We start from the raw sequence: 26,655 nt of genomic DNA on the forward strand, positions 1-26,655 counted from the left end.
AGTGTCATTGCCTTAGGACTAAGAAAAGAGGTGCTAGAAAAATCTATCCCCCTGTGAAAAAAGGTTGCATAGATCAGAGTAAACAGGACTTGGCTTTACTTTGAGGGTTGGTGGAATTTCCGTGTGGAATTCCGCCATAATTTAATGTCTATTCATTTTATTACGATTCCACAGTCCCATTCAGGCAGCAGAATTTCCACCGCGGCCATTCCGCAAAAATATAAGACTAGTGTTGTATTTTGCAGAATGGCGGAATACCATTGAAATCAATGGGACATGAGTTTTAGCAGCATTATGGGGGAGATTTGTCAAAACCTGTGAAGAGGAAAAGTTGGCCAGTTGCCCATAGCAACCAATCAGATCGCTTCTTTTATTATTCAGAGGCCTTTTTAAAAATATAAGAAGCGATCTGATTGGTTGCTATGGGCAACTGGTCAACATTTCCTCTTCGCAGGTTTTGATAAATCTCCCCCTATGGGTTTTGAGAACAAAGAAGTTCCACAATTCCATTCGGCAAGCTTTGCTGAACGGAATTTCTGCGGAATTGCGGAAATTCTGCCGAATGAACATACCCTAAATGTAATGAAAAATAAGTTGTGGCATGGAGACACATACACAACAGAAGTGCTCCACTACTTGAGGACCTACAGCTGTTGCACAACTACAACCCCTGTTATGCATGATGGGGAATTTAGTTGTGCAACAGCTGGAGAGCCACAGGTTAGGGAACACTGCATTATAGTTCTCCATCACAAACACTGAAAACCTACAACCCAAACCATGATAGGAAGGCAAAAAGCAATATTACTGGTAATACTCACTGGAGCCTGAGCATATGATAGAGGTATGGAAGACTTTAAAGGTCACTTGTGGGAGAGAGTAAAAAGCCCTTCATAGGTAATGTAAATACTATAAGTGATAAAAAATCATGTACAGTACTAGCTTTCCTAAAGACAGCTAAAGGCTGGCATGTAAATGTAGTCTTTGTATACAGGTCATCAATGTGTTTGGCACCATTTTGGTAAATCACTCTTAAGCCAACTAGTGGAGTGTCCATAACAGCGGTGTACACAGGCAGGACTATATCAGGAGCCAATCTGACTTGTTCAGTGGCCGGGCAAGTAGATGTTAAATAGACATCCACAGTAAACAACCAAATAGTGGTGCATTGGCGACCTGGCTACTGGGATTTGTCTAACCCCACACATTGTAAACTCAGAAAAATATGTTCATAAAGTGCGCATCATTAAATCATTCAACAGAGAAAATAACCTCTATGTAAGGAGAGCCCTGTACATTCAAACAGGGATACTAAAGCGCCACATGCACCGCAAATCCTGACTCAATCTTACACCAGTAAAAGAGGTAAAATCTATCTTCACTAACAGCAGCCTAAGGGGAAGACGTATAGGATTTCCAAAGACTCTCTGACTGGGCGGATAATGGGCACTATAGCAGGATCAAGTGCTGGGAAGGTGAGGAGACCACTTCTGGCTGTCTCGTGCTTCTCCTGTTGAGCCATAGCCAGACGGGTATCCCTCAGACGCGGCACTTTCTCTGTAGTCACTTGTCCCAGTAGACTTGCAGCAGCATCTTAGTGATGTCAGTAGACGCGTTCTGATGACACGAGTGCATAGAACAAACATGATGCAATTCGCTCCTCCCTGGAAACTATTCCCAATTCCCTGGTGATAAAAAGAAAAAATGGTATGTAAATGTATGAAAAATTATAACCTAACATCCAATAAATCCACGAACCAATCTCTAACAAAAAAAAATTATTAATATGTTACTCAGTATCTAATCTTGACCATGTACATCTAATTTTTATGCCTCTATCACCCATATTTATTATAAAAATACAGCTTTTTATTAGCTTACAGTGTTAGGAATCCTCTCAGGTGAAGGGGGCGTGTCCCTCCTTTTGATGGTGGGAGGTGATTGGTGTGTCTGCTCATGCAGTCTTGTCCATGAGTCATCTCTTGTCTATGACTCATGGACAAGCCTGATGGTGCTGCAGGACTGGTTAGTTTCCTAGTAGGTCAAGGGACCCGCAGTGGTGGAATATTTAGGGGCCATTTTCTTTATTAAAGGCTCATAATTTTTTAAACAACCACATTACAAAAGGTTTTTAATTTTCATCAGTAACAACATATACAGTAGGAAGTTTTTGGATCTGACAATGCCCATTTAAAGGCATCCTTATAACAAACTTCTGGTGTCAAAAGTTTTGATTAGTGGGGTGCCAGCACCTCCTTCTGATTATTTGAACGAATAGGCAGAAGCACTCCAGCAGAGGAGTCATGATTTATTTTTATTTTTTTTAGAAAGTGCGATAGATTTCTCATTCACCATACACTTGGCTTTCGAAGGAGAGACGACCATTGCCGAGTGGATACGAAACAGCACAGTGGATGATTTTGCCAGATCATTTAAAAATGATGGACGTCTCAGCACTAGGATCACCACCAATCACTAATATCACTGACATGAAAGAGGTTTGATAAAAGGATAGTTACTCTTTCAGTTGGCCAAATCCGACTAACCCACTGATTTCAGCAGGATTGACTGGCCACCTAATGTGTCCTGATGCCTTCCAACTCTTTTCCATCAGCAGATCAGTCAGAGGAGAGAACTATTGGATTTCAACATGTCCGATCACTACCAGGCTTCTGTCATCAGCCTTCTTGCATCCTACTATGTATTAGAGCAGTGTTTCCCAACCATTGTGGCTCCAGTTGTTGCAAAACTACAACTCCCAGCATGCACGGACAGCCTTTGGCTGCCAGTCATGCTGGAAGTTGTAGTTCTGGAACAGCTGGAGGTACCCTGGTCGGGAAACACTGTCTTAGAGGATTGGGAGAGGTAAAATGCCTAGCTAGCTTAAAGTGGTACTCCACTGGAAAACATTTATTTATTTATTTTAATCAACTGACATCAGAAAGTTAAACAGATTTGTAAATTACTTCTATTAAAAAATCTTAATCCTTCCAAGTACTTTTCTATTTTCTATTTGCTCTCTGCTGACGTCCATTTTAGGAACTGTAAAGAGCAGGAGAGGTTTTCTATGGGGATTTGCTCCTAAAATGGACAGAGGTGTCAGCAGAGAGCACTGTGGTCAGATAGAAAGGAAATTCAAAAAGAAAAGAACTTCCTGTGGATCATAACAGCAACTGATAAGTACTGGAAGGATTAAGATTTTTTAATAGAAATAATTTACAAATCTGTTTAACTTTCTGGCACCAGTTGATTTAAAAATAAATGTTTTCCAGAGGAGTACCCCTTTAAGACACTGCTAACTTAAAGGTATTATCTGTAGGTTCTGCAAAAATGAAGGCCAGGTTCACGCTACAATTGTGCCTTTCATGGCACATGTATGTCGGCAACCTGACAAAATAGGATGCTGACATATACAAACATGCACAGGCTCCATTGACTTCAATGGCCAGAATGTAGTCAACTTGGGTAATTTCTGGCACGTATACGTGTTTTGGCCCTAAAGCATGATGTGCTGCACTTGTGAGTGCAAACACTCATACCTTTGGGAAATGCTATGAACATAGAACCTAGCTAACTACACTTGGGCCATGAAAGTCAGTGGGCCCTGTGTCATTCCAGGCACTCATAGATGGGCATCCCATATTGACAGGTTGCCAATGGATTCGTGCCATGGAAGGCACAATCGTAGTATGAACCTAACCTAAGCTCATCACAGGATGTCCCATTGCTGGGACCCTGCAGTGATAAGCTGTAGTCTATGAGAGAATATATGACTATTTTAGATATTAATGCAGAGCCACTTTATGAAAAAGACTTGCAAAGGTCCCATTTGAATCAATGGTTTGTTCTTTTGAAGTAGTCACATGCTAGCTAACCGATTAGGAATGGGGATCCTTTTTTTTATTAACTAAGAATTCCCTAATGAGGTATTAAAAAAGTTTAAAGGGAGTATATGGGAAGATTTATGCTGCCCAAACCACAGGTAGAATGAAAACCCAATAGGCTCCCTTGTTACTAACAACTATGTTTTATGCTCAACTTGATTGATCGGTCTCTACCAAGTAGCGATAGACCTATCAATCATACAGAGCTGGGTGGAGAGAACCTAGACGGACCGCCTCCTGGACACTTCACTCAATGCCACGGCTCAGTTTCAAATGGTGATTTCTCTGAAATTCTGCAGTGTTACAGAGTAAAGCATAGTTAGTAACAAGGGAGCTTATAAGGATTGCATGCTGAAATGATTCGGGCAGCATAAATCGTCCACTTAAAGGGAACCAATCAGCAGATTTTAGCATATATCTAGGGCTCGATAACATGATATATATGATAACATCGCTATCCTTACCATCCCCGGGGACGTTTTTGCCCCAAGGGATGGTGAAGAACCCCTTAAGGACTCAGCCCATTTTGGCCTTAAGGACTCAGACAATTTAATTTTTACGTTTTCATTTTTTCCTCCTCGCCTTCTAAAAATCATAACTCTTTTATATTTTCATCCACAGACTAGTATGAGGGCTTGTTTTTTGCGCGACCAGTTGTCCTTTGTAATTACATCACTCATATCATAAAATGTATGGCGCAACCAAAAAACACTATTTTTGTGGGGAAATTAAAACGAAAAACGCAATTTTGCTAATTTTGGAAGGTTTCGTTTTCACGCCGTACAATGTATGGTAAAAAATGACGTGTGTTCTTTATTCTGAGGGTCAATTCGATTAAAATGATACCCATTATTATATACTTTTATATTATTGTTGCGCTTAAAAAAAAAATCACAAACTTTTTAACCAAATTAGTACGTTTATAATCCCTTTATTTTGATGACCTCTAACTTTTTTATTTTTCCGTATAAGCAGCGGTATGGGTGCTCATTTTTTGCGCCATGATCTGTACTTTTTTTTGATACCACATTTGCATATAAAAAACTTAATACATTTTTTATAATTTTTTTTTTAATAAAATGTATTAAAAAAGTAGGAATTTTGGACTTTTTTTTTTTTTTTTTCCGTTCACCGTACGGGATCATTAACATTTTATTTTAATAGTTCGGACATTTACGCGCGCGGCGATACCAAATATGTCTATAAAAAATGTTTTTTACGCTTTTTGGGGGTAAAATAGGAAAAAACGGACGTTTTACTTTTTTATTGGGGGAGGGGATTTTTCACTTTTTTTTTACTTTTAAATTTTTTTTACACTTGAATAGTCCCCATAGGGGACTATTCATAGCAATACCATGATTGCTAATACTGATCTGTTCTATGTATAGGACATAGAACAGATCAGTGTTATCGGCGATCTTCTGCTCTGGTCTGCTCGATCACAGACCAGAGCAGGAGACGCCGGTAGCCGGACGGAGGAAGGTGAGGGGACCTCCGTGCGGCGTTATGAATGATCGGATCCCCGCAGCAGCGCTGCGAGCGATCCGATCATTCATTCAAATCGCGCACTGCCGCAGATGCCGGGATCTGTATTGATCCCGGCACCTGAGGGGTTAATGGCGGACGCTCGCGAGATCGCGGGCGTCGGCCATTGCCAGCGGGTCCCTGGCTGCGATCAGCAGCCGGGATCAGCCGCGCATGACACGGGCATCGCTCCGATGCCCGCGGTTATGCACAGGACGTAAATGTACGTCCTGGTGCGTTAAGTACCACCTCACCAGGACGCACATTTACGTCCTGCGTCCTTAAGGGGTTAAGATATAAAGCCCCCCCCTGGACACCCCGCAAGTAGTCCCCTGGGTGGGGACTTATGCTCAGCAGCACCCATTGCTTCGGCCATGGCCCCACCATGTCGGCTTGCATCATTGCTCTACTCCCTAAGCTTACAGAACAGGGCGGTGACATGAGCCGTCAATCAAGACAAGGGGTCAGGACCACGGCGGAGCGACTGGTGCTGTTAAGCAGAAGTTCCCGCCCAGGGGACTTCTTATGGGCAGCCGTGGGGGGCCTTAATAACTAAATGTCTTCACCATCCCTAGGAGCAAAAATGTCCTCGGGGATGGGTAGGATAACTATTTTAGCATACATAACATGTTGTCAAGCGTTATATATATGCTAAAATCTGCTGAGTAGTTCCCTTTTAAGGACCTTCTTTTAACTAACCTCCCACCACTTTTTGTTATCTTATACATTAGAAGAGAGTTACCCAATCTGTGGCTCTCCCGCTGTGTAAAAGTACCACACCTATCAGGTCCAGACAATCAAAAGCTGTGCAGGCATGATGGGGGTTGTAGTTTCACAACAGTGGGAGAAAGCTGCTTTAGATGCTCCCTAAAACCTACATAAATGCAGCTGCCTACAGTGCACGTATATTAGGGGCTCAGTACTGTAGCAATAGGTCAGCACTAGGTGCAGTTGGGGATGATACTACTGGGTCATTCATGATGATCTATCATCTTCCCCTAATTTAATGGCTGTGTACATCTGCACAGATATAAGAGCTGCCATAGATGCAATTACTCCATAAGTACAATTTCATTTTCTATATCCACAGCCATGTTGGAGGCAAATGGAACGTAGGACATAATAAATTTACTAAGCCAAACACCAGTGTAGTTCACCAACACCATGTTTTATCACGTTTATGATATGAAATGTGATATGATACCACTTACATGTAAAACGACAAGGATGGGGTTGTGCACAGCTGGAGACTCGCAGAGAGTCAAAATAAAGCGTATGGTGCTCCAGACACGAAGGAAGATGAAGATGATGGGGATGAAAATGAGCTTCTTGTCTGCTATGGTTCTAGGCTGGTACACAGGAGCTGCCGACAGGATTGGGCGGTATTCGGACAGCGCCCTATGCTGCAGGAAGAAGTAAAAGGTCACATTCGGGCATCAGCCAGTACATAAAAGATCACTGTTCACGTGAACTCCTATCATGAGCTCATTAATGAAGTTTCTTTATCCACACGGCTGACACATAATAATCATCGAGTTTATTGGTTTATGAAACTGCAATAGATATAAATGAAGCAGTTTCACAACCCCTGGCAACAGTTATGGAAACCCCATGCTTAGTGGATGATCACCAAGTCTTTCATAGCAAATACCCCAGATAGGGCACAAAACAATGTGCAACAGATGAACATTCCTTAACACACATGATAGTAAATTATGGTTATTAATGGCAAAGGATTGTCCAGGAAACAATTATGGAACCACCTAGTAATTTGCATTTCTAAAAGAAAAACAAGTACAAGTCTAAAATGCTAAAGTGCCTCCGGATAAAAGGGAAAGTGTTTACAGACCTGAGCTGTAAACGTAGGACATTGATAGAAACATGGCCCTACCAGAAGAATTGTCAACTAAAACAATGGAAAGAATTGTTAAACTTTGTGAAGATGGAAATACAACAAGATGTTGGCTGTTCCTCATCAGCGGTGTGTAACATTTTGGAGCAAGTATATAAGAAATGGGAACATTATAAAGGGAAAATGTACAGTTAGGCTAAACCAAGAAAAACTAAAGCAAGGGAGACAGGAGTCAATGTCTGTGAAAGAATTGTAAGAGATTGGCTGAATTAAATATATTTACCGTACATAAAGAAAACTCCAATAAAAACCATCACTAACAAATACACAGAAGAAAACAAGGTTATACTGGGCTAAGAAAATTAAAAGGATACTCCACTGCCCAAGTGTGTTCCGAACGCTGGGTGTGGGGGGTTGTGACATCATGACCACGCCCCTCCTGACATGACGCCACGCCCCCACCCATAGACTTGCATTGAGGGGGATGCTGGGGCAGTGGAGTACCCCTTTAAACCAGAGTGTGGGGGATTGGATGACAGACATACTCAGGGCCAAATAACCTGTAAACAAGGAACGAGACCAGGAATGTGACGGGGTAAAGCTGGTATTACTACTCATTAGATTTAGGACTCAATAGTTAAGGCAGCAGGGAGACAGTTCTGTGACTACTACTGTGACTGAGAAAGGTTTCTTGCTGCCTTATCTAATAATGATACCTATAGGTTGTCACCCAACAACCAAAATGATGAAAAAGATACAAAAATGTTATTGAATACATGATTAAAAATAAAACAAATCAATAAAATTAATCAGCAGCACACAGAAAAAGATGGCACAGAGTATGTATAATACAGGTATCACAACAATCCCATATGAAAAAATGTATACATGTGCAAAAATGAATGCAACAAAATAAAAAAATAATAGGAATTTATACCGTGATGACATACAAAGGGATATAGCAAGAAGTAATGTCCGTAGCTAGATGTGAAAACAGGACAGTAGGAAGGGACCAACATGGAGATAAATGGAGCTGATGTCAAAGGAAACCAGGCCACACACAAATCACTGTTACATCATGAACATCGGACAATTTGCTATACACACCTACCCAGACAGAGTGCAAAACCCTACGCTGTTTCGCTTTTGCTTCCTCAGGGAGGATAGGGGATAAGATGCCTTAAGATAAGATCTTTCATGTAGCACCCCGCTATCATTAGTCTCCGAAACGAACATCGCTCCGGGTCTGATGAATCATGATCACGGGGCAGGAGCATCGCGATGTCATGGCTCCGCCATAGGCTTGCATTAAGGGGGCGGAGCGTGATGTTACACGGGGGGCGGAGAAGTGACCTCAAAATACTCTGGCCCCATGAACCTGATTCATCAGACACAGAGCAATGTTCGCTCTGGAGGCTGATGATAGTGGGGTGCTGCATGAAAGATTGTGTGGGTCCCCAGCGGCGGGACCCTACGCGATCAGGCATAAGACGTCTTAGGGCCGGAGAACCCCTTTAACACCGCCAGAATTCCGGCACACTTTTGGTGCATAGTGTTGTATATTAACCCACAACCCTTTCTGAATACAGCAAAATCGTTTGGATAGGGGATAAGATGTCTAGGGGCGGAGTACCCCTTTAAAAGGGGTACTCAGGTGGAAAAGATCGACTGGCTCCAGAAAGGTAAACAGATTTGTAAATTACCCCTATTTAAAAATCTTAATCCTTCCAGTACTTATCAGCTGCTGTACACTACAGAGGAAGGTCTTTTCTTTTTGAATTTCTTTTCTGTCTTTCCACAGTGTTCTCTGCTGACACCTCTGTCCATGTCACTAACTGTCAAGAGCAGGATAGGTTTGCTATGGGGATTTTCTCCTGCTCTGAACAGTTCCTGACATGGACAGAGGTGTTAGCAGAGAGCACTGTGGTCAGATGGAAAATAACTATACAACTTCCTGTGGAGCATACAGCAGCTGATAAGTACTGGAAGGATTAAGATTTTTTTAATAGAAGTAATTTATAAATCTGTTTAACAGTCTGGCATCAGTAGATTAAAAAAAAAATAGTTTTCCACCGGAGTACCTCTTTAAAGGGGTTGTGCAGCGAAAAGTATCTTAACCCCTTTCCACAGGATAGGTGTCTGATCGCAGGGGAACCGACTGCTGGGACCCCTGCAATCCCCTGAACAAGCCCCGGCTCTATGAGAGGAGCGCATGCTGGGGACAGCACGCTCCATTTATTTTTGTAGGAGCGCCGGAGATGCAGAATGAATTGAGCACATGTGGACCCCAGAGCGCGCAGTGCTTTCAGGGAGCCGGGGGACGTTTAGGCCCCCTCCAAGATCAGACACTTATTCCCTATCCTGTGGCTAAGTTATTTTTCACTGCACAACCCCTTTAAAGCGTTACTGTCCTTAGGAACACCTTTTTTTCCATTTAATACTTCCTTAAAAAAATAAACATTTTCCTAATATACTTAAAGGACAACTGTAGTGGTCAAAAATCCCTGCCCAAATGTTCCCCAAACAAAAGTTATACAATTCAGTCAATTAGTCCTATTTACCTATATGCAGCCGTTTCTGAGATATTAGAGTTGCCAGCATAGCCCAGTAGTCCTGCGTCCGTCCCCTATTCATTACATTGCAGCCGCCATCTTGGGGACGGAGATCTCTTCCTCCCAGCAGTGTTTGTGCTCCCCCTAGCCTCTGTCAGGTCCTCCCTGCTTATGCATATGCATGAGCGGGTGCTTTCTGAGGCAGCCATAGGCTCATCCTCAGAAACGCCCCTATCTGTAAGATTGAAGCAGGGGGAGAATGAGGACGTCCACAGCTCCTCCCCCCTCCCCTGCTCTGTCTACATAGGACCTCACTTATCACCGGGAGGATTCAAGTTATCATGGGGGAAACACAGAGCAAACCACAGAGCAGGGAGGGGAGGACGTGTGTGTGAAGGAGACATATTACACTGCACGGGCTGGTGGTGTATAGACTACAGGGAATAAATATCATACTGGGGGGGGGGACTACTGAATGACACATGCTGGGAGTTGTAGTCCCTGTTATGTGTGTGTGTATGCCAGTGTTTCCCAACCAGGGAATGCTGGGAGTAGTAGTTTTGCAACATCTGGAGGCACCCTGGTTGGGAAACACTGGTGTATGAACTACAACTCCCAGGAGTCTCCTGATACAATAGAGGTGTTGGTGAACTACAACTCCCAGGAGTCTCCTGATACAATAGAGGTGTTGGTGAACTACAACTCCCAGGAGTCTCCTGATACAGTAGAGGTGTTGGTGAACTACAACTCCTTTATACACTCAAACAGCAGAAAGCTGACACGGCATGCTTGGATGTATAGTCTTACAACAGCTGGAGTCACCTCTGCAACTCCAAGCATGCACATACAGCAGAAAGCTGACAGGGCATGCTGGGATTTGTAGTCTTGCAACAGCTGGAGGCACCACTGGAATTCCCAGCATGCCCGAACAGCATATAAAATAACTGGGCATGCTTGGAGTTGTAGTTGTGAAAAAGATGGAGGGACCCCTATCAGGACAGTTTTATAGACAAACAATTATGTTTTTTTTTACCATTTTTCCTTTCACTCTCCCCTCTCCAGAGTCCACACTACAGTGAGCACGGAGGCAGCTGCTTCATCACTGGACAGGAGGCAGCATGGGGAGGGGGAGATGAGCAGAAGGGGAGGGTGTATGCATAGGGAAGGGAGATGTGGGCGTTACAATATAATAATTTGCTCGGGGGGATAGAACAGGGGGAGGGCAGCAGCTTACAGGAAGTAAGCACAAGGCATGATGGGAGATGTAGTTTTATTTTCACTTCTCCTCCGTAATTCGTGTGCTGATAACGGGAGAAAGACTGGGCCAATTTTGATGGGGGAGACATCGTTGGAAAGGTCTTTCAAAGACCTATTAAATGAGGTAAAAAAAAGTTTTTTTGCCCAGCACTGCAGATGTCCTTTAATTTAAAAAATGTGTTTGTTATAGATGTGAGACAGAGTCTGTCTTGTTAATTTAGCAAATGTACCCTAAAAATCAAGACTTTTTGGTCCTAAAAAATAAATAAATAAAAAGGACCAAAATGTCTGAGGGGAGGGGGTGGGAGGTGTGGTTATCTCCATTCTCTGCCTCAGAGCACAGACAAGATCCAGACAGCTTGAAGAGAAGAGCATTTAAATGTACAGTGATAAGCAATACAAGGTGCTAAACTATTTATATGCAAAATGGTTTCTCTTTGATCAGTTTATGAACTTATTTCTTGTGTATTTGTACCATATAGGTTCCACATAGCTGCTTTAGGGTTATAAAAAGCATGCATTTTGGTTACAAAGCTGTATATATCAACTGGCTCCAGAATGTTAAACAGATTTGTAAATTACTTCTATTAAAAAATCTTAATCCTTCCAATAATTATTACCTGCTGAAGTTGAGTTGTTCTTATCTGTCTGGCAACAGTGCTCTCTGCTGACATCTCTGCTTGTCTCAGGAACTGCAGTAGAAGAGGTTTGCTATGGGTATTTGCTTCTACTCTGGACAGTTCCCGAGACAGGTGTCATCAGAGAGTATTTGGACAGAAAAGAACAACTCAACTTCAGCAGCTCATAAGTACTGAAAGGATTAAGATTTTTTTTTAATAGAATTCATTTACAAATCTGTTTAACTTTCTCAAGCCGGTTGATATAAAATAATTTTTTTTTTTAATGGTGCCAGAATTATGGCGCATTTTTTGGTGCATTGTGTTGCATATTAACCCACAACCCTTTTGAATACAGCAAAGTTATGTGTAAAAAGGGTTTAAATCGTATAATATACTGTATATACTATAATATTATATATATATATATATATATATATATATATATATATATATTTATTAGCCAACCCGAATATAAGCCGAGGCCCCTACTTTCACCCCCAAAACCTGGGAAAATGTATTGACTCGAGTATAAGCCTAGGGGGGAAAATACATCATCCCCCCGTCATCATCTAGACCCCCCGTCATCATCCCCTATCAACCCCCCTGTCATCATCACCCCCTGTCAAACCCCCCTTGTCATCATCACCCCCAGTCTATATCCCCCCTGTCATCATCCAGGCCGTCCCCTCCGTCATCATATAGGTCCCCCTCGTTGTCTACTCACCTCCCCAGTTCTCTCGGTCCTGTTGCTTAGAAGCTGCAGGGACCGTCCACATTTTGGTGGGGAGGGTGAGCAGTCTGGGCCGTCCATCTTCATCGGGAGGCCCTCTTCTCCACTCCGGGCCGGCCCCCGACTAGTGACGCTGCATTGACGACGACGCGCTGGGACGTGCGTGCGCAGGGACAACCCTGAAGTCTGCTGTGCACGAAAGGTCCCTAAGCGGCGGCGTCAATGTAGGGTCACTAGCCGGATGGTCCCTGCAGCGTAGATGAATCGGTATATTTTATTTTTTTTCACTCGAGTATAAGCCGAGGGGGGGCATTTTAAGCACGAAACATTGTGCAGAAAAACTCGGCTTATACGCGAGTATATACGGTAAGTGTGTCATGCCGGGCAGTTTAAAAAAAAAAAAATTTTTACACAAATTATGGTAGAATTCTGGCACGTTTGCAGTAATAAATCTACCCCATCGTGTTGCAGTATTAAACTAGACCAGTGTTTTCCAACCAGGGTGCTTACAGCTGTTGCAACATTGTAGCTTTGCAACAGCTGGAGGCACCCTGGTTGTAAAACACTGAACACCAGCTGAAACCGGATTCTGAGTTTGTTAGAAGAAAAAAAATATGCATATCAAAAGGATTCACGAGAGTGCTAATGAACTCTATGAATATTTTATCGATTATCCTATGCACTAGCGCCTCCGTATAAATAGCAGAATCAGCAAGTTATCGATTTATATCTATAGGGGGCAGTGATCGAGTAGCGTCTACGTGTTCTTCTATTAACAATGTTAATTTAAAATTTAAAAAGTACTTGAGGGCAATTGTAACTGCAATTCAAATATACTGTAGTTACAGCAGTAAGTGTGCTATGGGAATAAAAATAACTAACTTCTGCCCCCTAGTGTTACCATTAGGTAAAACAAGCTTTTATAATACTGTACATTTTTCACATCTTGCAACTATATGGTAACTCTAGATGTTGCAAAACTACAACTCCCAGCATGCCCGGACAGCCAACGGCTGTCCGGGCATGCTGGGAGTTGTAGTTTTGCAACATCTAGGGGGACACAGTTTGGAGATCACTGCTATAGGAGGTGCTGACGCTGTGGTCGCACACAGGTCCATATTATAAATCCAAAGTCATAGTTAGGGATCCTGTCACCTATTATTTATAGGGATTCTGGAGCAGACATTTATCCTTTGGGAAAAGTAAGCCCTAGCAGGATTATCAGGGTGGGCTGCAATATAAGTCCTACCCCGAAAATAAGACCTAGACCAGGGGTAATCAAATGGCGGACCGCAGTCCTGCCCCCGGCTGCTAAGCAACAGAAGGAGGTCCCGCCGCCGCCGAGAGCTGCAGCTTCCGTACGGTATGAAGGTGGGGATGTGCTGGTCTCTGCTGGGGATGAAATATGTAAGGTACTGTAGTTTATTATGGCAGAGGGGTGGGGGGCACTGTAGGAGTGGGGAGGACAATGGGGGAAGGGGAGGATGGGGGGCTGTAGCAGTGTGGAAGATGGGGGGGGGGGGGCGGCATCCTCCACACTGCTACAGCCCCCCATCCTCCACACTCCCACAGCCCCCCATCCTCCACACTCCCACAGCCCCCCATCCTCCCACAGCCCCCCATCCTCCACACTCCCACAGCCCCCCATCCTCCCACAGCCCCCCCCCACAATTTACGGTAAAAATGAAGTGTTCTTTATTCTTTGGGTCAATACGATTAAAATGATACCCATGATAACATACTTTTCTGTTACTGTTGTGCTTAAAAAAAAAATCCCAAACTGTTTAACCAAATTAGTACGTTTAAAATCCCCCTATTTTGAAGACCTATAGCTAATTTTTGCGCCGTGATCTCTACTTTTTATTGATACCATATTTGCTTATATTAAACTTTTTTTATAAATTTTTTTTGGAATAAAATTTATACTTTTATACTATTTATAGCAATCATTTGATTGCTAATACTGTTCAGTGCTATGTATAGGACATAGCACTGATCAGCATTATCGGTCATCTTCTGCTCTGGTCTGCTCGATCGCAGGCCGGTGCCAGGTGAGGGGACCTCCGGCCGCCATGCTGGATGATCGGATCGCCGCGGCAGCGCTGTGGGCGATCCGATCATCCATTTAAAGTACCGCGATGCTGCAGATGCCGTGATCTGTACTGATCACGGCATCTGAGGGGTTAATGGCAGACATCCGCGCAATCGCGGATATCTGCCATTACAGGCGGGTCCCTGGCTGCTATCAACAGCCGGGACCTGCCGCGCATGACGCGAGCATCGCTCCGATGCTTGCGGTTATGCATAGGACGTAAATGTACGTCCTGGTGCGTTAAGTACCAGCTCACCAGGACGTACATCCTGCGTCGTTAAAGGGTTAAAGGAAAACTGTCACATGTTCACTCCTGCACTAACCACAGGTACTGACGGATAGTGCGGGGGAGATGCTGATTCATATGATCGCTACCTCTCCTGGATCCGTTCGGCCGTTTGCACGCAATCTTAGTTTTTCTATATATGATAATGTGGCTGTAACTGGCACGGGCGGGGTTTTCAGTAGCCTAGTGGCACTGTGCCCATCTGCAGCGCCGCCTGCTTATGAATATTCATCCCCCTCTCCCTCCGGCTCTCCCTCTACCCGCCACTCCAAACTGGTCTTCACTGCGCATGTCAGGAAGTGGCACATGTGCAGTGAAGACCAGTTAGGAGCGGCGGGGAGAGGGAGAGCCGGAGGGAGTGGGGATGAATATTCATAAGCAGGCGGAGCTGCGGACAGGTGGCGCTGACATCACAGTGCCACTAGGCTACTGAAAACCCCACCCGTGCCAGTTAAAGACACATTTGCATATATAGAAAAATTAAGATTGCGGGCAAGGTAGGGATCATATAAATCAGCGTCCCCTGCACTATCCGTCAGTGCCTGTGGTTAGTGCAGGAGTGAACATGTGACAGTTTTCCTTTAAGGTGAAAATGAGTCCATAAGGGGTTAAAGGGGTTGTGCAGTCAAAAGTAACTTACTTTTCACTGCATGGCCCCTTTAAAAGGGGTACTTCGGTGGAAAACTTTTTCCTTTTTAAATCAACTGGTGCCAGAAAGTTAAATTTGTAAATAACTTCTATTAAAAAATCTTAATCCTTCCAGTACTTATTAGCTGCAGAATACTACAGAGGAAATTCTTTTCTTTTTGGATCACAGTGCTCTCTGCCGACATCACGACCACAGTGCTCTCTGCCGACATCACGACCACAGTGCCCTCTGCCGACATCACATCCACAGTGCTCTCTGCCGACATCACGTCCACAGTGCTCTCTGCCGACATCACGACCACTGTGCCCTCTGCCGACATCACGACCACAGTGCCATCTGCCGACATCACGACCACAGTGCCCTCTGCCGACATCACGACCACAGTGCCCCCTGCCGACATCACGACCACAGTGCTCTCTGCTGACATCTCTGTCCATTTTAGGAACTGTCCAGAGCAGCATATGTTTGCTATGGGCATTTTCTCCTACTCTGGACAGTTCTTAAAATGGACAGAGAGGTCAGCAGAGAGCACTGTGATCGTGATGTCAGCAGAGAGCTCTGTGTTCCAAAAAGAAAAGAATTTCCTCTGTAGTATTCAGCAGCTAAAGTTTTCAACCGGAGTACCCCTTTAACTACAATGATAACCCTACTCCTATAATATACAATGCAAAGGATTTCTACTTGTTGCCAGCTAAGTGAACTCTTGAAGGACCTAAAATGACCGTTTGGTTGCCAATGATCTGTTCTATGAATCATTTGTCGATAGATAAGAAAGTAAGAAAAGTAACATGAATGAGGTCATACCGCTCTACCGATGTGCTTCTTTATTTGTAAGTACAGAATGGGTAAGACCAGATAGGCCAGGATCTCCCATGCCTTTCCAGTGAGAAGCATCCAGATCAGCTTGTCTTTGGCTTCTATGTTGATCCAACACCAGCCGACGGAGACGTAGGACGCATCGTAGCCGATCTTCTGGAGGCACACGGCAGCAACGGTGATCACCAGCGGCACTCCCCAACTGTGGGCAAAGAACACTAAGTTATATAACCAATATGTGCCATATTTATTCATTCATTCTAGTGTATTTATTTATTTAGTGTATTTATTTAGTGTATTAGTTTGTTTGCTTTTATGCATGTGTTGCCAGTGCTTAAAACACTAGATCCATGCCACCTAATAAGGACCTATTGCTACGAATGACCCAAGCCAAAAATCCCAAATCCTGTGGCTAACAGGGGTTGATGGGAGTTGTAGTTTTGCAACAGGATTTGAGATTATTGACTTAGAAGGTCATTTGTGCCAGTAGGGCATGGGACATGGATCTACTATCTACACAGTTTTTGAATCAATCCCTATGACAGTGTTTCCCAACAGCTGTTGCAAAACTACAACTCCCAGCGTGCCCGGACAGCCTTTGGCTGTCCGGGCATGCTGGGAGTTGTAGTTTTCCAACAGCTGGACAAATGCTGGCTGGAAACCACTGCACTTTGCTAAGCAAAGATCAATTTACCAATTGTATGCAGTGTATCATTTTAATTATCATTTACCTCATTGTTTATCCCCAAAATTATAGACAGATAACAAGATATCCACATATTTATAAATATAAAAGTATATATATAATTATTTTTTTATACACACTATGTGACTGCTCTTGTATTAAAGGGGTTATCTCCACCATAAGGTGATTTTAATACGTACCTGGAAGGCAGTACTGGACATGCTTAGGAAGGATCTGCGCTTGTCTTGGGGCTAAATGGCTATGCTGTGAGATTACCATAACACTGTGGCTAACTTTTTGTGAACTGGAATTTCTTGTTTGACTTTTCATTTTTGACTACAAATCCCATAATTCCATTTTCCTCCTTCCCACACATCAGCCACCCCACCCATTGAATGATAAATGAGCTGCATCCATTCAAAAGACCTGTGGTTTTCAATCAGGGTGCCTACAGCTGTTGTATTAGTTGCAGATTGATCACTCTCCCACCAAGTGATCCCTCCACCCATTGAAGCAGACAGGCTCCCTGTCATCAGCTGACTAGTGATGTCAGGTCTCGGCCGCATTGCAAGCTGGGAAAAATCTGAGACAACAGTCATTTTGTATGCTGATAATAAATATTGGTGTGAAAATCACAGAAGAATTGTGAGAAAACCGTCACACACAGGTACAGACACTATATTATGAACTACACTAACTTTACAGCCCCTGTAGCATAGTCAAATAAAAAAAAAAATCCTGGCATACCCCTTTAATTTTTACGAGGCTAGATGCAATTATGATAGTGTGCCAATTTATGTACCAAATTTAGGATATTTTCATGTCTGGAGAATTTTTTTAGTAGTGGAAGAAAATTCTAAAAGGTTTTAACAGCAAATGACATTTATACATAAATATATATATATATTATCTATATAATTAATATCTCTCGACAACTATCTCTTTCTGTTTGAAGCAAGCTCCCCTGACCAGGGTTCCAGAATCCGCGCGCACCGTCTTATTGGATATGCTGTTCTTCTACTACGTCTATATATATATATATAATAATGTAGCATAATACAAAATAACATCACGCTATAATAAAATAATATCACACTATTATAACAAGGAGAAGCCAAGGTAAGAGTGTGACCGATCTGGTGCGCTATAAATATATTCCCCTCTCACTGGCACAAGGTCTCAGATTGCGGCTCGTGATGCCAATGACACAGTCTATATACTTTGTGTCTGGCTTCATAGGAGAAGCTGGCTGTTAGTTCTGACCCCGATCTCACATATGCAGAAGCGCAGGCTTTTACACTCCTTTGTACAACGCTCTAGAGTCACAGTGACGATTTATAGCTTCACATTTTTTCTTGTATTGTACAGGACAATGCATAGCAAAACCAATTGCCTTGTGAACAATTTCACAGAATAAAAAAAAAAAATATATAGAAATGTAGACCTACGGTAAACTACATGCAAAGAGAAATCACTCAGTCAAGCAAGCAGTGATGTTGAGGATCATTATGTTTTATCATTGTTTACTGTATTTTCTGTCCGTACCTATAGATCATACTTCCTGTGGGTGGCTGTTGCATTCAGAGGTAAGAGGTGGGCCCCATCCTGGAGACTATAGGGGTCCCAGTTGTTGGACCCCATCCTGGAGACTATAGGGGTCCCAGTTGGTGGACCCCATCCTGGAGACTATAGGGGTCCCAGTTGGTGGACCCCATCCTGGAGACTATAGGGGTCCCAGTTGGTGGACCCCATCCTGGAGACTATAGGGGTCCCAGTTGGTGGACCCCATCCTGGAGACTATAGGGGTCCCAGTTGGTGGACCCCATCCTGAAGACTATAGGGGTCCCAGTTGTTGGACCCCATCCTGGAGACTATAGGGGTCCCAGTTGTTGGACCCCATCCTGGAGACTATAGGGGTCCCAGTTGGTGGACCCCATGCTGGAGATTATAGGGGTCACAGTTGTTGGACCCCCTGCAATCAGACACTTATCTATCCCACTGTTTCCCAACCAGGGTGTTTTGCAACAACTGGAGGTTTAGGAAACACTGCCCTATTCTGGATAACTGTTTAATACCCAGAAAACTTCTTTAAGCCCCTAGTTTCCACAGCAACCTATCAGAACCCCATGTAAACCCCTTAGGTGCTGCAGTCACCAGTGCTGTGGAGTCGGAGTTGGAGGAAATTTTGGGTACCTGGAGTCGGAGTCAGCAAACAATGCACCGACTCAGATTCCTACTAAATTTAGATTGGAATAATAAAAAATAAAAAAAAGCAAGTTTAAATGTCCCAATTCACAAAAGGTTATAATTAATGACTTATCTACTGTAAGAATAAAGACCAATGCATGCAGTGCCTCACGTAACCGCAAAACAAACACATCAAGTGACCGTGAAAAAGCTTTTCATGTGCTTCACTATATGGCACGCAACGCACAATTAGGAGCGGCAATACTTATACTTTCCATAGTGTTGTGTTCTGCTGTTACAGGGAACCCATGGGTAACCTAGCCTCTCACTGATAAGGGGTTAAGTAAATATGTTTTTTTGTAGGACTAGAGACACTTGTATAAGTGAAGGGAATGGAGGGTCAATAGTTCATGACTGAAGCTGTAAACCATAGGAAAAACTGCTGCCATTCAGCTAAGGCTATAAAAACTTGTAAACTCTGATTGTTAGCTTAAACTTTAAACATGACTATGGGATTCTACTAGGGAAATCATGTTTTATAATAAATGCCCCTTCCTGGATCCTCCCACTTCCCTATCTTCAGCAGCAGATCAGCACACAAAAAGGAGAAGGCAGCAGCTTCTGCCCAACTACCTCTCTCTCTGCTAGAAGAACTTGGTGGAACAGCTTCTTGGATTCAACTGAAAGTGTTTATAAATACATTTGCATATTAATACAGAGGAGTCGGAGTCGGAAGTATAAAAAACTGCGGAGTTGGAGTATTTATCTACCGACTCCACATCCCTGGCAGTCACTATTGGTCTTAGCATCTAAGGGGTTATACAACAGATAAACTGGTGCCAAGCTTAATCTGTAACGCTGTAAAAAAGGTAAAATTAGCCAGTTAGTCATCACCGTAAAAACACATATTGGCAGTCATGTAAAACACAAAAAATTCAAATGATGAATTTCAAGAATAAAAATTAATTTTATACGTAGCAACATAGTTAATAAGGTTGAAAAAAGACCAAAGTCCATCAAGTTCAACCTATAACCCTAATGAGTCCCTACCGAGTTGATCCAGGTTATGTTTGTATGGCTTTGTTCTGTTCCCCTGTAGAACTATAGAACTTCCCATTTAATAACCCTAGTAACAATGGCTTTAGCCAATTCCTGTGGGATAAAGTTCATGGGACAAACTTCTACTTACAGGACTAATCTGCTCATTACTTTGAGTATTATTCCAAATATACATTACACCGATATGTTCATAGAAGTTCTGGAAACTATGATTATAAGATCACATACCACATAGGGCCTAATTCCCAGGATAATCCCTCCTGAGACACGCACCCTATTCCAGACTAAGCTGCTGATGAATATTAAGAATACGGTAAGTGGCTTTTGTAACATAAATACTGCTGGATATACAATATAACAGCAGTGTTGGTTGTGATGTATCTAATTTTCGTTTTGTGTATGCAGCTCTTGTGCAGACCTATGGAAAGTACACAAGAGTGGGCGCAACCATGTCGACATGAGAAAAGGGGGTAGAAACACAGGATAGGATGGATCCATACTGCATTTGCAGTCTACATAGGAGGTACATGTTGGGAGGATTCCTCAGTGTATACCTCCAACAGATGACAACGTATCGCTAGGGCTAGGCGGTGTACCGGTTCATACCAAATACCGAAATTTTTGTGCTGCACGATATGAATTTTAACCCATACCGGTTTGGCCCCTCCCCCTCGGGAATGAATGAATCAGCCCAGCGCTGCACTGTCCCCATCAGGGTACTACTCACATGTCACCCGCATGCGCTGCCCTCCTCGTCCTGATTGTTGCAGCCGCCGGCGCTGACACTCTATAACAGTGGTCTCCAACCTGCGGACCTCCAGATGTTGCAAAACTACAACTCCCAGCATGCCCGGACAGCCAACGGCTGTCCGGGCATGCTGGGAGTTGTAGTTTTGCAACATCTGGAGGTCCGCAGGTTGGAGTCTACTGCTCTATACTGTGCGGTATCCCTATGCCCGGGCTGCAAAAATAAACAAAATAAACTTTAACTCACCTCCCGTTGGTCCGGTACCGGCCTCACTCTTTTCCTGGAGACGGGAACGTCGGACAGCCGTCAGCCTATCACCGGCCGCAGCGATGTTCCGCCTCGGCCGGTGATAGGCTGAGCCCACTGTCATGTAAGAAGCCGGCTTCTTACATGACAGTGGGCTCAGCCTATCACCGGCCGAGGTGGAACATCGCTGTGGCCGGTGATAGGCTGACATCTCTCCGACGTTCCCGTCCCCAGCGTAAGGCCGACGTAGGTGCGTTAAAGTTTATTTTTATTTACCTTTTGCAGCCCGGGCATAGGGATACCGCACAGTATAGAGTGCCAGCGCCGGCGACTGCAACAAACAGCACGAGGAGGGCAGCGCTTGTTGGTGATATGTGGGTAGTACCCCGATGGGGATGTGGGCTGATAATTAATATGGGGGGGGGGGGGCCAGGAGATACCGTTATTTACCGTGGAACCGCCAAAAGTAAAAAAAAAATACCATGATACACACATTTGGTCATACCGCCCAGCCCTACGAATAGCTATAAAGTGGCATATGCTGCCCATAGTATATCCCAAAAGTGTTCTGTGAGGTAAACATTATTTGCAGGATGCCTCTGAATAGAATAAAGCAACTTTTAAATCTAAAAGTTACCAAACGTTTATTTATTAGAGGAGGGGCTTATTCACATTTATTACAACATGTTTTATTATAATTTTTTAAGTCCCCATAGAGGACTATTACATGCAATCCCGCTGCTGTTGTTAGATCTAAGCAGTGAATAGGGCCAGAAGCAATAAGCTCCATTCACTTCATAGTGGCCTTGCTTGGTTACTAAGGGTCAGCTCCTGTTCACCTGACCTCCGTAGGGTCAATAGGGACCTATGGATACGTTTAACATAAGCACAGGCAGATTTGCTGAATATACATTACGGGGGATTTTTTCAACTGGTGTGCACCTTCAAAACTGGGTCAGTGCCGCGTTTATATTTTGCAAAATGACTTGTACCAAAAATATCATCACACCTAATCCAGTGACCAGCTGGCACAGGAAGGTATGAGAGCTTTTCATAATTTTTTTTTTAAAAAGTGTACCTGTCACCAAGTTAACTTTTAATATATTGTTTCTTATGAAATTATAAGACACTTTGCTATTTACTTGCTGTTAAAATTCTCAACCTTTATATGTTTTTAATGTGATTGAAAAAACAGCCACTAGGTGGCTCTAGTCTGTTTCCTGCGCAAGTCAAACAGTTAGTTTGGTCTCATCCCGGTCTGGCAGGAGATAAAACTCAGGAAGTGTGTGTGGGGCATGATGAGGCACAACTCTCACAGGCTTCAGTGATGTCGGGCATGCTGGGGAACGCCCACTTTCTCCTGCCGGGAGCTCACACAATGTGAGCGTAGGGCTGGGCGGTATACCGGTTCATACCGAAATTTTTGGGCTGCACGATATAAATTTTTCCCATACCGCAATACCGGTTTGGCCCCACCCCCTTGGGAATGAATTATCAGCCCAGCGCTGCGCTGTCCCCACATCGGGGAACTAATCATATGTGACCTGCCAGCGCTGTTCTGCTCCCCCTCCCCCCACCAAATCATGTGACCCGCCAGCGCTGTTCTGCTCCCCCCTCCCCCGACCAAATCATGTGACCGCCAGCGCTGTTCTGCTCCCCCCCTCACCAAATCATGTGACCCGCCAGCGATGTTCTGCTCCCCCCCCCCCCCCCCCCCAATTAATTATCAGCCCAGCGGGGTACTACTCACATATGTCAAGCACTGCCCTCCTCCTCCTTGTTGGGGGCCACCGGCGATGGAACTCTATACTGTACGCCAGTGGTCTCCAACCTGCGGACCTCCAGTTGTTGCAAAACTACAACTCTCAGAATGCCCAGACAGCCAACGGCTGTCCGGGCATGCTGGGAGTTGTAGTTTTGCAACAGCTGGAGGTCCGCAGGTTGGAGACCACTGCTGTACGCTGTATCCCCATGCCCGGGCTGCAAAAGATATAGAAAATAAACTTTAACTTACCTACGTCGGCCACACGCTGGGCACGGGAACGTCGGACAGCCGTCAGCCTATCACCGGCCGGAGCGATGTCCTGCCCCGGCCAGTGATAGGCTGAGCCCACTGCCATGTAAGGAGCTCTGGCCGGCTTCTTACATGACATTACATGCGTTTAACCTATCACTGGCCGGTGATAGGCTGACGGCTGTCCGATGTTCCCGTGCCCAGCGTGCGGCCGACATAGGTAAGTTAAAGTTTATTTTCTTTATCTTTTGCAGCCCGGGCATAGGGATACAGCGTACAGCAGTGGTCTCCAACCTGCGGACCTCCAGCTGTTGCAAAACTACAACTCCCAGCATGGCCGGACAGCCAGGTTGGAGACCACTGGCGTATAGTATAGAGGTCCATCGCCGGCGGCCCCCAACAGAGGAGGAGGGCAGTGCTTGCAGGTGACATGTGAGTACTACCCCGCTGGGCTGATAACTAATTGGCGGGGGGAGCAGAACAGCGCTGGCGGGTCACATGATTTGGGAAGAGCAGAACAGCACTGGCGGGTCACATGATTTGGGAAGAGCAGAACAGCGCTGGCGGGTCCCATGATTTGGGAAGAGCAGAACAGCGCTGGCGGGTCCCATGATTTGGGTGGGAGGGGGTGAAAGAAATACCGTTATATACCGTGGAACCGCCATAAGTACCGTGATACACATATACCGTGATACACATATTTGGTCATACCGCCCAGCTCTATGTGAGCAAGAAAAAAAGTATGATACACAGCTTTTTAAAGTTTAGAAAACATTTTTTTTTAAGGGCAGGAGGGGTGTTAGGAGTAGTTAGGGAATATAATCTGAGTTAGTTTAGAAAATATGGTTGATGACAGGTTCTCTATAACTATCCAGGGGCTTCCTGTCACATACATTTATGAAGTGACATAAGGAACATAATACATTTTGCGCAGCAACTGGAAAAACCACACACTTGCGCGGCATATTTTGCATAAAGCAAAAATCTGCGCAGATAAACTAATAATAATAACTTACTTTATTTATTTAGCGCACACAGATTCCGCAGCGCTGTACGCTCAAATGGGTCTCTGTCCTAGTAGCTCACAAGCTAAACCTATCAGTATGTTTTTAAATGTGGGAGTAACCAAGAGTACCCGGAGGAAACCCATGCAAACACAGAGAACATACAAACTCTTTGCAGAGGTTGTCCTTGAAGGGGTTTGAACCCAGGATTCCAGCATTGCAAGGCAACAGTGCTAACCACTGAGCCCCCTCTAACAATGAGAATACAATGTGAATCTATCCTTTGAGCGCTAAGAGTAAGGAGAGAGATAAAGAATGCTGTGCAGGGAATACCCACTGAGCTCTAAACGTGAAGCCCCACATGGTGACAGGCCAAATAATCAGGTATAAGAAGATATACAGAAACCGGACAACACCAAATTGTTCAAAACCGATTGATTATCGCCATGGGAACAGCTGACATTTTTTTGATGACAAGTAGCTTAGAAACGCCGGTTTTCGCAAAGAGGACGTCCGAATCCTAAATGTTCCCCTTGAGTTAAACACATTCTGATAAGTGTGTAATGGCCGCCATTGGCCCCAAAGTGAGATGTACTTGTTGTTAAGAGCTCATGAAGAACATAGTAGATAAGGGCCATACAGGCTGCTGAAGTGACCGCTCGGAATCATCAAAGTAGGACTTTTTAAATACAGCCTTTTCTAAAATGACAAGTCGCCCCCTTGTGAAATGTCGGAGTTCTGGAATAAGCCTATGTGGTATATTGGTCTTCTCCAACCTCAATCTCTGTGGATTGTCCATTTATCAGTATTACTGATCGTAGTCCTATAGCTACAACAGTTTGTCTCCAGCTGTTGCAAAACTACAACTCCCAGCATGCCCGGACAGCCAAAGGCTGTCCGGGCATGCTGAAAGTTGTAGTTTTGCAACAGCTGGAGACACACTGTTTGGAAAATGCAGCCTCAAATAAAAAAATAAAAATAAAACACATTATGCACTAGGGAAGGGGAGTTTGCAAATACCATGGAATGTGGTGATCACTGGTGCCAAGGGACTTAAAGGGTACCTCTCATCAAAAAAACTTTTGATATATTATAGATTAATGTATGCAGAATAACTTTACAATTGCATGTTATTAAAAAATCTGCTTCTTTCTATTTAATTTTCCACTTTGAAGAAATGACCACTAGGGGTCTCCCTACCAGTCCTGGCAGCAAGCATTTCAGACTCATGCTGGAGTCCTAAACACTACGAGCTGCCAGTCTGCTTTGTTCACAAAGGAGAACACTCAGAGCTGCCAGCCTGCTTTGTTCACAGCCTGTTTGGCTGTGAACAAAGCAGGCTGGCAGCTCTGAGTGTTTAGGACTCCAGCATGAGTCAGAAATGCTTGCTGCCAGGACTGATCAGGAAAAATACAATAGAAAGAAGCATATTTTTCATTAACATGCTATTGGAAAGTTATTCAACATTCATTAATCTAAAATATATCAAAAGTTTATTTGATGAGAGGTACCCTTTAAAGCCCTAGGCAATAAAACCAAAGCATGTGGCCTTTATGCCATATGTTAGCAAACCCACTGGGCTTAAAGGGGTACTCTGCCCCTAGACATCTTATCCCCTATCCAAAAGGATAGGAGATAAGATGTCTGATCACGTGGGTCCCGCCACTGGGGTCCCCCGCAATTTCTACTTCTGCACCCCAGACATTCGGTGTACGGAGAGAACTTCGCTCTGTTCCGGATGACTGGCGATGCAGGGCGGAGTCTCATGACGTCACAGTCATGCCCCCTCAATGCAAGTCTAAACAAACGCCGGGTGCATCAGGGAGATTGCGGGGGTTCCCACTCGGCGGGACCCCCGAGATCAGACATCTTATCCCCTATCTTTTGCATAAGGGATAAGATGTCTAGGGGCGGAGTACCCCTTTAACATTTTTTTTCTGCAGATGGAGGGATTGCTTCCTTGTCTTTGGAGGGGGTTTTACCTGAAACAGTTTTCCCCATATTTGTATACTGAAAGGGGTACTCCACTGGAACACTTTTTTTTTTTTTAAATCAACTGGTGCCAGAAAGGTAAACAGATTTGTAAATTACTCATTTTAAAAAATCTTAATCCTTCCAGTACTTATCAGCTGCTGTTATGATCCACAGGAAGTTCTTTTCTTTTGGAATTTCCTTTCTGCCTGACCACAGTGCTCTCTGCTGACACCTCTGTCCATTTTAGGAACTGTCCAGAGCAGGATAGGCTTTCTATGGGGATTTGCTCCTGCTCTGGACAGTTCCTAAAATCGACAGACGTGTCAGCAGAGAGCACTGTGGTCAGACAGAAAGGAAATTCAAAAAGAAAAACTTCCTGTGGATCATTACAGCAGCTGATAAGTACTGGAAGGATTAAGATTTTTTAATAGAAGTGATTTACAAATGTGTTTAACTTTCTGGCACCAGTTTATTTA

General features: G+C 44.0%; 1 protein-coding gene across 2 annotated transcripts in view; it reads right to left on the reverse strand.

The window, feature by feature from the left end:
- Positions 1-448: 448 nt before the first annotated feature.
- Positions 449-26,655, reverse strand: part of GPR157 (G protein-coupled receptor 157) — a 43,027-nt gene continuing 16,820 nt past the window's right edge. The window contains exons 3-5 of one of the 2 annotated variants that reach the window (XM_056542988.1): positions 16,251-16,464; positions 6,620-6,811; positions 449-1,685 (exon numbers count right to left, since the gene is read on the reverse strand). In XM_056542988.1, coding sequence (XP_056398963.1) covers positions 1,461-1,685; positions 6,620-6,811; positions 16,251-16,464 — 631 coding nt within the window. In that variant the 3' untranslated portion in view covers positions 449-1,460. The remainder of the gene's footprint in view (positions 1,686-6,619; positions 6,812-16,250; positions 16,465-26,655) is intronic. The other variant, XM_056542989.1, reaches the window with a different exon arrangement.

This window comes from Hyla sarda, chromosome 10 (assembly GCF_029499605.1).
Source record: "Hyla sarda isolate aHylSar1 chromosome 10, aHylSar1.hap1, whole genome shotgun sequence".
Taxonomy (NCBI): domain Eukaryota; kingdom Metazoa; phylum Chordata; class Amphibia; order Anura; family Hylidae; genus Hyla; species Hyla sarda.